Source organism: Camelus ferus, chromosome 32 (genome assembly GCF_009834535.1).
Source record: "Camelus ferus isolate YT-003-E chromosome 32, BCGSAC_Cfer_1.0, whole genome shotgun sequence".
NCBI lineage: Eukaryota > Metazoa > Chordata > Mammalia > Artiodactyla > Camelidae > Camelus > Camelus ferus.
Window position 1 is genome coordinate 2,131,281 of NC_045727.1, and position 14,202 is coordinate 2,145,482.

The 14,202-nt window shown below is 33.9% G+C and overlaps 1 protein-coding gene across 1 annotated transcript in view; it reads right to left on the reverse strand.

Moving 5' to 3' along the window:
• Positions 1–14,202, reverse strand: part of KNTC1 (kinetochore associated 1) — a 64,088-nt gene that overhangs the window by 41,400 nt on the left and 8,486 nt on the right. The window contains 18 exon segments of the mRNA XM_006178117.3: positions 109–220; positions 2,222–2,283; positions 3,382–3,435; positions 3,848–3,937; positions 4,027–4,152; positions 6,424–6,499; positions 6,595–6,660; positions 6,771–6,814; positions 7,930–8,028; positions 8,970–9,024; positions 9,378–9,493; positions 9,707–9,759; positions 10,132–10,225; positions 10,982–11,092; positions 11,320–11,354; positions 12,251–12,328; positions 12,917–12,995; positions 13,352–13,467. Coding sequence (XP_006178179.2) covers positions 109–220; positions 2,222–2,283; positions 3,382–3,435; positions 3,848–3,937; positions 4,027–4,152; positions 6,424–6,499; positions 6,595–6,660; positions 6,771–6,814; positions 7,930–8,028; positions 8,970–9,024; positions 9,378–9,493; positions 9,707–9,759; positions 10,132–10,225; positions 10,982–11,092; positions 11,320–11,354; positions 12,251–12,328; positions 12,917–12,995; positions 13,352–13,467 — 1,466 coding nt within the window.

The following is a 14,202-nucleotide window of genomic DNA, read 5'->3' on the forward strand; positions in this document are numbered from 1 at the left end:
ACACTCCTGCCACCCTATTAGTTCCCATCATTGATTCAATCACCTCTCACAGGAGCTATAAAGCCGTTAAGGGGCAAAGAAAAAAAAAAAAAAGGCAAAACGAATTACCCGATGTCTAAGCCAAAGGTACTGTGCACAAACAAGGTTTCCTTCTCTTAGCTGTAAAAAAATATCCTTAAGGTCATCTTCGTTATTCAGAAATTCAATCCAAGAACTACCACTGCAAAGTCAAAAGGGGAAAGAAAGAAGTTAGTAGTTGAAAAATATATATTAAAGTTACACATTACAAGTGGATGCCATTACACATTTTAACTAGGTTTTTTTCCCCCTCAAAGAGTTAAGAAAAAAAGTACCATAGATTACATAGTGAAAAGTTTCCTTCCTATCCTAGACCTGCAGAACTCCTGCATCTCCCCCAGAAGCCAAGGCTCTTCTTGTAGGTCCTTCCTGAGATAATCACTACATACACTAGCAGCCATTTAAAATTTTTAAATTGAGACTTTTTAATATAAACTATAGGTACTTAAAAAATTCATTTTATATTATTTCAGCACATGTACAAAATTAGCACATATAGATATTATTCTTTTAAGGGACTACATATTATTCCATGGCATAGATTTACTGTAATTTAACTAGACCCTCATAGTTCAACATTAGGGCTATTTCCAGTCTTTTCCTATAACCAGTAATGGTGTAATGACTACCCAGTCCTGATTAAAGCTCAGAAATAGATGATGAATATTTCCTTAGTACAGTAAAAAGACAAACAAAACCCTACAAACCAGTATCATGCTTAGATGATAAAACAAAATAAGCATTTCCATTAACATAAGGAACAAGAGAAGAGTGCCTATTTACCACCATTATTTAATAATGTTCTGCAAGTAGCAGTCAATGAAATTAGTCAAGGAAAAAAATGAGGCAAAAGTATTATTATTTCCATATATAATTCTGTACTTGGAAAAAATAAGATCCACTGAAATATTACTATAAGTAATAAAGGAATTCAGTAAGGTAGCTGGTTAAAAAGCACTTTTAAAAAATCAGTAGCTTCTATATCCTCTTGAAAATATGATGAAGAAAAGTCCCATTTATCACGGTAGGAAGAAGGATAAAATTAAAATTAACAAAAAAAGGTACAAAATCTATATGAAGACAACTGAATAGATACCATTCAGAAACATTAAAAAAAGAGAGAAAGAAAACAGAATGAGTAGGAAGACACATACTATCCTTAAATAGGAAAATTTGATATTGTAAAGATACTGGTTCTCCCCAAATTGACCTTAGATTCAGCACATTCCCAATAAAAAAAAAATAATAAAAATCCCAATAAAAATGAGACTTTTTAGATTTCAAAATGTAGAATAGATAAACAAGATTGTACTGTGTAACACAGGGAAATATATACAGGATCTTGTGGTGGCTCACAGCGAAAGAGAATGTGACAATGAATGTATGTATGTTCATGTATAACTGAAAAATTGTGCTCTACACTGGAATTTGACACAACATTGTAAAATGACTATAACTCAATAAAAAAAAAAGTTTAAAAAAAATGAGACCTTTTAAAACTGGGTAAGCTGATTCTGATTCCTAATGCCATGAAAAAAAGAGAACAGTCCCCCAAATTCTGAAAAATAAGAAAAGTATAGTGGGGCTAGTTGATATCGTTTGATATTGGTCAATGAATAGAGAGATGAGATAAGTGAAAACAGTTATATTCCAGCGTTAAGACTTAAACACCCATGAGGATTTTAGCATACGATTAAGGTAACATTTCAGTGGTGAAAAGGTGGAATGTTTAATGATAGTATTGGAATAACTGACTAGCCACAAGGAAAAAAATAAAGCTTCCTTCATCGTTAGCTTACCGTGATAAATAAACTTGTCTTATGCTTAAAATAACCACATCTCATATTTGTAAATACTGATACTCCTGATGCACATGTCAGTATACCCAACAGTATCAATTTCCTGAAGTGAAATTGCTAAGGCAAAAGGCATGTGTATTTAAATCTGCCTTTCAAATGCATCAATTCCAGTGGATGATGTCGGAAGTGCCTAAGCTCTGCAGGAATGATGGAAAGGGCATTTTCTATCATTCAACCCCTTAGACACATAAATTCATTCAAAGCAATGCTGTATGTTTTATGACATTCCAAACTTAAATCTAGAAATAAAACAATCTAGAAATTAAAAATGGGAATGTACACACCTGAATTTTTCTGGTCCAAATGCTCCATAAAAAGTAGTCAACTTTGCATGAGCTCTTAGTACCTAAAAAGGAATAACTTGATAGTTTGAATGTTGTATGCAATAATATTAAAATTAAAAAGTGCCAAAAAATTAGGCATTCTGTTTCAGAAGTCTTGTACACATTCTCATTTTATACCATATTACAGGTTCTCATAAATATGACTGCCTTTATTTAACACAAAACAAAAAAACTTGGGATGAGAAAAACATTTCCAGTAACATTCAATGCAATAAAACTGCAAAGGAGAGGAAAGTATTTGTACATTAGTTGTAGGTGCTTTTCAAAATCAGTTAGTTTTTCCACTGATTTATAAATATGCTTTTATGGTAAAACCTAGCTGGATTATACTAAACATTTACTTAAGAGTTTAAAAATACATAGATAGTCCCTGACCTGCAATGGCTGAACTTAAAGATTTTTCAACTTTATAGGGTGGTGGAAAAGCTATATGCATTCAGTAGGAACCATACTTCAAATTTTGAATTTCGATCTTTTCCAGGGTTAGCAATCTATAGTATGATACTCTCTTGTGCTGCTAGGCATCAGCAAGGAGCTGTAGTTCCCGACCACACAATCACCAACAACTGAAACACTTACAACCATTCTGTACCCATACGACCATTTTTTCTTCAGTACAGTATTCAATAAGCTATTTGATACTTTATTATAAAATAGGCTTTGAGTCAGATGATTTTGCCCAACTCTAGGCTAATGTAAGTGCTCTGAGCACATTTAAGACAGGCGAGGCTAAGCTATGATTTCAGTAGGTTATGTGTATTAAATGCATTTTTCACTTACTGGCATTTTCAACTTAGGAATAGGTTTATCAGGATGTAACCCCATCAAAAGTTGAGGAAGATCTGTAGGTACATGTGCACATCTATATATTTTTGGAACCATCATAACTACTGTCATAGTTTACAATTGTTTGAGATACTAGGCACTATGCAAAATGATTTATAGGAAATATTTTATATGACCTTAAAATAACCCTATAAGTACTATTATATTCTCATTTTGCAATAAGGAAAAATGCTCCTGAACTATCCTGAATTAAGAAGTATGTTGTAATAGTACATTCATCCTCAAATTAACCTATAAGTAATGTAATGAATTACCTCTTTTAAGCCATCAGAATAGACAGGAACAGTTTTATCTTCTTTCTTCAAAAGCTAAGATAAACAATAAGAAACATGGTTAGAATATCAGGTATATTTGTTTTTTTATGAAAGAACATGGATTTTTTGTGAATCAAAGGAAAAAAGTTATCTTTAAAAATTAAATTGCTGTTAACTCTTAGATGAACAGTGAACAATAAGATTAAATATCTTAAACAATAATGCATTTTATGAAAACAGCTCACATTTTGCTCATGTTAACACCTTGATTTTAAGGAATATAACTAGCAGTGGTATTCATTCAAAGGCCAGTAAGGGGAACAATCTATAGCAAAAATGGCATTATTTGGAACAGAAAAAAAAAGCACTTTAAAAAAATGTCTATGATGGAAAAAAAATTCATTTTCTGTAAATTGTTTCTTTTGCATAAGACAAACTAACATGTACAAACATTATAAAAACTTACCCTGGTTTTGGCATAATTTAGCATTTCCTGAGTTGTCTCATAGGTCAGCCACTGAGCCTCCAAGCAGTAATTCACCACAAATTCATCATCCTGTTACATAAATGCCAGACATGGTAAGGCAACCAATGCTGATCAATCCATCGATCTGAATACTCCAGTATATGACAGGGAAAACACACCTGGATTTTATGTAGATTTTCCTTAGCTTCATCTACAAGTTTTTGCCATTCGGTCTGCTCACTGGTGTCCAGAGAACTCAAAGCTAGTTTCTCCAATATATCATTTGATTTTACCTTGTAAACAAGCTGTAATATAAACATGCTATATCAAGCAACTTAAAGCAAAATAATGCCTGTGGATGACTTCTTACACTGTGTGCTGAAAAAAGTAAATATTCATACGGTTCAACGATAAGCATTACATGACTGGGACATTGTGCTGTACACCAGAAATTGACACACTGTGACTGACTATACTTCAGCTAAAAAAAAAAAAGAAAGAAAGAATAAGCGTTAAAGAAGATAACACTTAGGGTAACTGACAGGTAATCTGTATTACCAAGAGTTACGGAAACCGTTTCTATTGCAACCTCACTAAATGTGCCCAGCAGTGTACTAAGAACTTTATGTGAATTATTTCAGTTAAATCTCATAAAACCTAAGTAACAGTTTGCACCTCATCTTAACTCTATGGGATAAATACCAAGACTCCCATTTTATAATCAAGAAAACTGAAACTCAAGAGAGGGTAAGTAATGTGTCTGAAATTATGCTGCTCAAAAGGGAATGGAGCTGGTTTTTAGAAGATGACCACATAATTTTGTTTCACACCTAGTTTTCTAAGTCTATCAAAGGTTCTTTAGAAGCTAGAAACAGCCTGAGTTAGAAATAGCCAAAATTTCAGGTTCCTTTCTTTTAAACAAAACACCAACTTTGACGTGGGCTCTCTGGTTCTGAAAGTTAAAAATGATACAAAAAGAGTAGTTTCTCTAGCTCTGTTTCTCCACTCCCTGAAAACACTTTCCAACGATTCTGATTTTTTGCTTCATTCACTCCTTTTAAAAATTAGTTATTATGAAACTTTCAGGTATTTAAATAATATAACAAATACGCATATACTCATCACCCAAATCAAAAATAATAAAGCACATTACGAATATAGTTTAAGATCTCTATTAAAAAAAAAAGACCCCTTTCTCTTCTTCCAAATACATCATCCTCCTTCCCTCAAACACAAGTAGACAGTATTCTGATTTTGGTGCTTGTTATTCCATTAATTTATTTCTTTACTCATATACATTTCTAAACAATATACAGAACTGTTTTGCATGCTTTAAAATGCGACATTTTAAAACATGGGTACCCACCACCCAATTAGGAAATATTAGTTCCTGACTCCAATCAGGCTTCTTCCTTCATTACTTCCCAAGACTTTTCAAGGGGTATCAGTGAATTCCTAATCACCAAATCCAGCAGACAACTCTCAGTTCTTGTACTTGATTTTATTTGTAGTGTTTGATACCGCTGATCACCCCTCACTAAACTTTAGTTTCTCCTTCCTTGGCCTCTAAAATCATACATTGGTGTGGTTTTCCTCCCTTATTTCTTCCCACGTCTGTTTATAGCCCCTATTCCTCTACCCGCCGTGTGCTGGTGCCCCTGTATCTCATCCTCAGATGACCTCTTACTCTGCATGTTTTCCTTGAGTGGTTTGAGGTGCTCCCCTGGTGTTACCTACCTCTAGATTCAGCTCAGATCACTCTCCAGCTTCCTACAGGACAACCTCATTTTATAAGATCCCTTCCATGCAGTTTTTATAAAGCAGAACCCTTCATCTTTACCCCAACCTGCTCTTCCACACCTATTCCTCATTTGAAGTAATGTCATCACATTCCAACTAGTCTGCTGAGCCAGAGTCCTGCCAGTCATTCCCCTGCATTTGTGCCCATCTGCGTTTGATCACTTCAGTCTCCTACAGACCTCTCTTGTCAGACTTTCCCTCCTGCATATCTCCAATTCACTGCATCGGGTCAGTCTTCCAACTGGTCTTTGCACCTCTAGGTTGGCCCTTTTCCAAACAATTCCCCATCTTTACAAAATGACAACCAAATCAAGACGTTGTCCTGCTTAAAATTCTCAGTAGCTCCCCAACACATGCAGAATAAAAGCTACATCCTTTGCAGTGCATACAAAGCCCTCCAGGCTCTGACCCTCTCCTTGTCCATCATCTCCTCTTCCTTCTGTGCACATATAACCTACACACTAGTCCTACTTAATTACTAGGACTTCCTGGAAGCACCATAAGCCTCCTTCACCTTCTTCCTGGGTCTCCATACTGAGAATTCCCTTCCTCCCTGGGACATCTTCAAGATCTGACATAAAAATGATCTCCTCCATGAAGCCTTTCCACCCTACTAAGGGTCCATATCTCCTTTGAAGGCCTATTCTACTCTGATCATATCTTAACTTTAGGCCTCATCACACTAAATTTCTATTATGCTTTACACATTCGTCTCCCAGCCTCTAGTACATGAAGAAATGCTTGTCCAACGAACGAGTGAATACACGAATGATTACCTCAACGTCAAGTCCAAACTGAACGGCAAAGCTCTCGGCTTCAGCAAATCTATGTTTGTGGAGTAACCGACTCAATCTGGTAAGTTGAAACAGAAATTTCAGTAAAATTTTAACCGGGGAAATTCAAGTTTTTCATTAAGGGGTAAGGCTTAGAAGAAAATGAGAAGTTACCTGTTTTCTGGTAAAGCTTCTGTAAGACATCTGAGTACTAAAACAGAAACTGAGTCTTCAGATAGTCTGAAAAAAAGTTTTCATTTAATATCAACATCTGTCGTTTAATATTAATAAGTAAATTTTAACTTAGCTGTTATTTAATAACTTATCTGATAAAACAGAACATGACCTACTTTGGATCATTTTTGCAAATTCCTTCCAGAAGGTATATGGTATCCTATAATAAAAGCAAAAACATACTTAAAATTGAAATACAGAATTAATTCACTTTACTATTACTAGAGTCACAATGGGCTTAGACAGAATTTATCCATCAATGGATTCTAAAGTTACTGCGAAAAACTACTGAAGAAAAGGCTATCCCCATGGTCTCAAAATAAACACCACAGAAATCACTTACTCATTACAAAGGGGAAAATGCACCTTTACAAAGGAGAAATCGGGCAGAATTGCTTTAACCAAGTGATCAAATTAACAACACCAACAATGGGACAAATGGACATCAGTCCCAACTGGGATGCAGTTAGGACACAGTACCACCCACGCAGTATTCTTGTCAAAAAAGCTCAGCATGAATGTGATCATGTGAAACAAACAGATCCAAATAGATGGACATTCCACAACACAGCAGCGAAGGACTTGAAAAATGTCAAGGTCTTAAAAGACAAAAAGGACTAAGGAAGTGTTAGAGATTACAATAGACTACCATGTGACCATGACAACAAAATTCAATGTGTGATGCTTGACTGGATCCTAGATCAGAGAAAAAAAAAACAAAAGCTTTACAGGAATTGGCACAATTGGTAAATTTGAATTTGGATGGTGTATTTCATAATAGTATTGCACTAATGTTGAATCTTGTGATAGCTGTTGTAGAAGAACTCCCTTATTCTTAGGAGATAACCTGCTGAAATATTGAGGGGTGACGGGTCATGATGTCTGCAAGTAATTTCCAAATGGTTTGGAAAAATATAGTGTGTATAAACAAAAGGTGCAACAAATGTAGATTAAAAAATTTTTTTAAGATCACAGTTAAAAAATAAATAATTAAAAGCAATAACCTCCCCAAAATTAACTGTCATCTACATTTCCCTATAGAGAGACAAGAAAATTGAATATGTAGTTGATGGATGTTTTATTTGATTAATTTTCTTCTTTATTTAAAATGAAGACTGACCACCAGCAAATGTATTTGAGGACCTCTGATAACAATAAATATGGTTATAAACCTGAGATCTATCCAGGTATTCCACGAGGTTCCACTCACGCTTAGCTTAGTTATTCTTAATTGTTTTTTTTTCATAAAGTAATTCAAAATATAGGTCAACTTACTGTGCTAATTCCTGTTTGGACCAGAGAAGAAACACTAGATACTTCCAAAGAATATAGTATTTCCATCATAGGTAACGAATAGACCATGAGGTTTTTCATCTAAGAAAAATAGGACAGCAATTAATTTCATAGGTCAGTATAAACCTATAAGCACAAAACAATACTTTACAGTCCAGGGCATAGATTAAAACATTTGCTACAAAGCTAAAATGCAAAAACAATTTTATAAGTGAAGTCTGTTACTGTATTATTTAAATATTAACATATAGAATTATGTTCTACCCCACCTTCTAAATCCATTAAATGAAAATGTACACACCTGGAGTCCATTTTATAATCTGTACTTAAGGTAAATGTAATTCCTCAGTGCCAGAACTACATAAGAGTCACTATAAACATTTTCTTGTGGACATTCTGGTTTTGGTTGTTTTTTGTTTTCTTGTGGGGGGAGGTAATTAGATTTGTTTATTTTTATTTTTATTTATTTTTAATGGTGGTACTGGGGATTGAACCCAGGACCTCGTGCGTGCTAAACATGCACTCTACCACTGAGCTACACCCACCCCCCTCTTGTGGACATTCTTATTCCTGAAATGCTCCAATTAAAATGTAGAGCTGAGATTTATGCCCTTTTTTTTTTTTAACATTTTTTATTGATTTATAATCATTTTACAATGTTGTGTCAAATTCCAGTGTAGAGCACAATTTTTCAGTTATACATGAACATATATATATTCATTGTCACATTTTTTTCTCTGTGAGCTACCATAAGGTCTTGTGTATATTTCCCTTGTGCTATACAGTATAATCTTTTTTACCTATTCTACAATTTTGAAATCCTGTCTATCCCTTCCCACCCTCCGCTCCTATACCCTTTTTTTAATAAGAAAAAAAGAGCTCTGCAGGATTATTTCTGATGTCAAGTATCTGTGTGAACTAAGAGCTAATATGCTTTGAGCACCTCTTAACAATTAGTCCTTTTATATTAATGCCATTTCTAACACATAAAGTGGACAAACGTGAAATAAATTTTCCAATACCTTCTTATTAGTAGTAGTTGTCAGAGCTACTAATTTGAGATTTGTAATTCCTTGCCTAGAAGAGAAAAGGTATAAGTAAATCGTATAAGTAAATCAAGTAAGTTTTGCTAGAGATAAGCGAAAAGTGATATTCTTATATAAAAGTTAAATTTACATAGAAGATATCAAACTTGATTTCTGAAATGTTTATGGCCCAGACTGACACTCTTTCTAACACACTCATTTGGAGGTTTTTGTGTTGCCTATTTGTTTTCAAGGAATTTGACCAACAGTGAAATGGTCTTTACCCTGTCAGTCTGTTCAGAGCGTTATTTAGAATGTAATACATAATGAATGATCTGAACAGAAGAACCAAGCAAGAAACTTGGTTCTAACAGAAGGGAAATTAACATGAGCATCATAATGTACCACGTGACTGATGAAGGTGAATCTGCTTCCGTGGTGAGAAGAAACTCTTCTATGTGAAGAGAGGGCCAGTTCCATATGGGAGTTAGGGTGTAAATATCCCATAAGCTCAGCACATTCTGCAAAAGAGACATTTCATTGATACAACGTCTTAATGACTAAAAATTTACATTTCAGGACCTATCTTCTGATATGGAACTGAAATAAAGTACAGCACACAAGACAGTAATCCAACCCAGCTCAAGCCCTTATCTTTGTAAGTTTGACAACATTTCTGTTGTTAAACATAATGCCAAGTGAAAACACTTAAGGGGAAAATATTAGAAACATACATCAGTATCAAGAACAAAAAGCAGATTGTCTATCAGCTGGAACTTCTTTGCACCTACAAAAGAGAAAGCAAGGTGTGTCAGGATTATGTTCTCATATATATGCTTACACATATAGCCATGTTTAAATAGTAAACTAACATATTCATGGAAAGGCAGAACTACATTTAAAAAAAAAAATTCCCATTCCTGTTTATTCTCACATCTCTGTTTTTTTGGGATGACCACTAAAATGTAAAACCTCGAAAAATGAGGACTAATAACTGCAACATGCCAAAATGGTCAGATAAACAGACAGTCATCAGACTAAGCTGACTTGTTTCTAAGCGTGGTATTGTAAAATGCCCCGTTTGCTAGACTTAGTGTATTGACATAAAAATGACAACTCACTTAGCAGTACCAGAAGTAGTTTCATTACCTTCTCTTACCTTTAATAATCTCTGCGTCAATAATATTCTTAACTGTCAGCCCCCTCCTGGAAGAATCCGGTTCCCATTTTGAGAATGCACAGTTGCCAGTTCCCTACAGAAGTGAAAGTCGTATGTCAACTACAAATTCAGTTTTAGATCTGAATTATCCTCAAAGTAGAAACACCTAAGTTGCACATGTGATTAATTTTGAAATGTATTTAAATATTCAAGCCCAACTGGCTTTTATCTTCCAGTTCCTTTCTGAGTTTGTTTTCAACAGAACAGAATGGAAAGAAGAGTGAACTCCTGCCTGTGAACTGTTATCACGTCAACATTTAACCAGGAGCAGGCGTATTCAGGCGACTCACCCTTCAAGATCTCTTCTGGTATTACAAGATAAATACAGTCTTTGATGAAGTATTTTCATGAAAATAAGTACTAATGCTTGAGAAAAATTCATAAATGTTCACTTTAAATTATTTGAAACTCCTATGAAATACAGATACTCAAAACAGGGAAGTATGATCACTTCTTAACATATGATATAAATTCAGCAAGTAAAAATGCCGTAAATGCTATAATTACACTGAATTTTTGCCTACTCCATGAATATAATATTAGATGTTTTGTTTGCTGCTGTTTTTTCCTACATTCATAATTGAAAGACATGCTAAATTTCAGGTAGAGACTAGTGAAAATAAAGGTGCAATATTTAGGTTTACTTACTGAGTTACTTTTATGATCTTAATTTTATAATCTCCCTGTTTCTGTTACACATTATAAATTAATCTGTAATTTAACCAGAACTATGTTTTTAAAGAAGAAACCTTCCAGAAACAAAAAATGAAATTTTATAAAAAAGAATTACCCCAATTATCACAGGGATTTCGCTTGCTAAATCACCAGCCACAAGACTAAGACAACCAAGAGTATGATAATTTTCAGTAGAAATAAAACTGGATTTGATTTGTCCTTGTAGCTGCAAGATTTAAAAAATAAGAATGTTACATATATGCTCCACAGCCCAAATTCCTTGTAAAGATTGATAAAAATCAGTTTAAGTCAACAGTTATAAATGTATTTTTAAATGGAAATATTAAAATGTTATATAATGCCAATTTCCAAAATATCAACCATCAGACAATTACGTACAGAAACATTTTCCTAAATTGATGGTAAAACTAAGTTTCAAGACAATGTGGTTACCTTTTTTGCTGTATTGAAGTCTACGTTCTCAATTGCTGCATGAAAAAGAGAAAGCAGACTAAATTTATAGCATTAAACTATCAAATACATACAAGTCACCCCTTTTGTGTCAAGGTGAAATTACATAGAGTCTAGTGAGAAGAACATTGGCCAGAAATTAATGAGGTGCTGGTGACTCTTCAGTTTTGGCCTTGAGTGAAATAAACTGAGATAACATGTCATACTCAGGGCACCAGCCAGACTGCCTCATGGTCCCTACAGTGCCTTTCCATACCTTCCCTTACCAAGGTCCTTCCTACTGAGAGGGTCTTCTCCCTGCTCCAGCTCTCCTGTTCAAGCTCTGAAGTCCTGCCTGTAAAGTCTTCATCACTTTGCACTCCGTTTTGGAAGAGCTCCTTCAGTAAACTACAGAGAACTGCATATCTTAAATCTTCTTGTATCCCCAAGACCTTGCACATTCTTGGCACATAGCAGAATTTTAAAAAATATTTGCTGAATACATGCCTTGAACCAATTCCTCAGTCTCTGTCCACTCAGAGGGATGTATTGTCCACACCACTCACTTAGCACATTCTATAGGTTATTGCCCTGCAGGGTTAACACTTGCACAGTCATTTCAGCTTCTAGGTTCATTCATTCCATCAAAAAGCATTTATTACTAGGCTAGCATTTCTCTTGTCTCCCTATCTAGGCTGTAAAGTCCTTGAAGGCAATAAACAAATTATATTTTTTCAGATCCTGTTGCAGCCCTAACTGTGAAGGATAAGTATGTTATGAATACTTAAAAGTATCATAGACTATGATTAATATCATATCCAGAATGTAATTAAACTAAAATAATATTCCTAAAGAGACTATTTTAAAATTTACTTGGAAAAATAATAAGAAATCCTGCTGCAAATCAGTAATAAGAAAATAATACATTACTTACCTTGTTGAATTCTTACAAGCTGAAGGTTTGTAATACAAAAAAATCCAGTGTTTGTAAGAAGCAGCATATAATAGGTACCTATTAAAAAAAATCGAGCCAGTTTCTTTAAAAGGCATGTGGACATAAAATTTATACCTGAATCTGGATCTAGCTTAAAAATATGTCAATTTGCTCATTTAGATTCTAATTATCAAATAATACAGTAAAGATACAAATAAAGCTTATTTACAAAGAAATAGTAACTTATTTGCAAAAACGTCTTTGAAATTTTAAAAATCAAACTTCATTTGCCAGAAAAATTAAATTTCAGATATATCAAAATAAATTAAGGTCCCATTAACCTATGTTAAAAAGAAAATATGATAAATATGCTGAAATCCATAAAAACACTTTAAAAGAATAGTATGTCTCTTTGGTAATCTATACAATTTTCAAAACTGTAAAAATAAGTTTAGAATATTGTATTTAAGGAAAGTACATTGAAGCCTCTGAAAAGAACTAAAATAAAAAACTTGTTTTTTAGAATAGTATTAATTGCATCCCTAGAAAGCGGGAATGTAGCATAGGTAGGTACACCAATTAATTTATATAACATATTAATTATATATCTGATTTTTGTTTAGGTATTAATAATAAGATGTTAAAAAAGAAATTAAAAATACTTACCTTCATTTGAACCATCTTTCTCAATAACAAGATTCCGGTAAGTACACTGATTTTCATCATTAGCTTTCTGAACAAAAGCCTAATTGCAAATTAATTTCAAATGATAAGGTTCAAACAGGAAAAATACAATCTAGGATTATATTCTTTAAACTCTAAGGTTATCAGTTATCATTAGCAATAATTCTGCCTATATTCTGACATTTTAGTTTTAAAATGGAAAACTACTTTAGACAAGCATACTAAGAACGTCTTCAAACCATAATTTTTCAATTTTGCATTTACTTCATGTTTCTAAGATATGATTCTTAAATTTAATGTAAAGAAAAATTATTAATTTAAAACACAAATCAAGCAATGCTTTGCTACAGTTTTAGTTGTCTAAGAGATGATTTAGAACTTAGATAACGAAAATGAAAAACATTATCAGGGGCTTACGTTGGTGAGCAATGTTTGCTTTGATGTTACATGAATAAGATGTAAGTTGCCACTTCTCTCCCCAACCAAAAGAAACTTTCCTTCTTGACACAGGCCAACGACATCCACTTCAGTATCTGAAAATTTCAAACCAAAGTTACGAGCTTCCTTCACAAACGTTTATTTTCCACAAAAAAGTTGTAAATTTTGTCATTAAACGTCAAACTATTTAAGCTTCTTTTAAATATTTCAAAAAAAGTAGTGACTAAAGTGAAAAGAAATGCTACTGACTCTTATTCAGTCAACAAATATTTACTGAGCACTAATATATGCGAAGCATTGTTCTAGGCCTTTTGCACGTATCTGAGGATAAAAACAAGTGTCCCGCCTTCAGGGAGCTCAAATTCTAAGGCAGAAATAGATGATATACAGTCAGCATAGTAATCAAATATATGACATATGCAAAGATGATCAATTCTCTGGAAAAAAGAAAAAGTGGAGCAGGGAAAGAGAGCTCAGAAGAGCCACACAGTATTACTCGGAGCGCTCAGGAGAGCCCTCTTAGATAAGGTGAGATTTGAACAAGACTTGAAGGAGGTAAGGAAGTTACTGCTTGCATGACAGCAAAAAGGCTGGGGGCCGGAGGTGAAATGGAAAGGGGAAGACCAAGAGAAGCAGTCGCATGTACACTGCTCATAACTAAAATTATTCAGCAGCAATCTTTAATAAAGCATTATATGTAAACAGTCTCACTTTCCATTGGTGAAACTGTGAATCTTGTGGAACCATCAGGGTAGATACAGTAAGATTCCACAAAATGTGAGTTTCTGTCCTGCATATTGTGATTGAGATTTTGTTCTCACGGGCATACC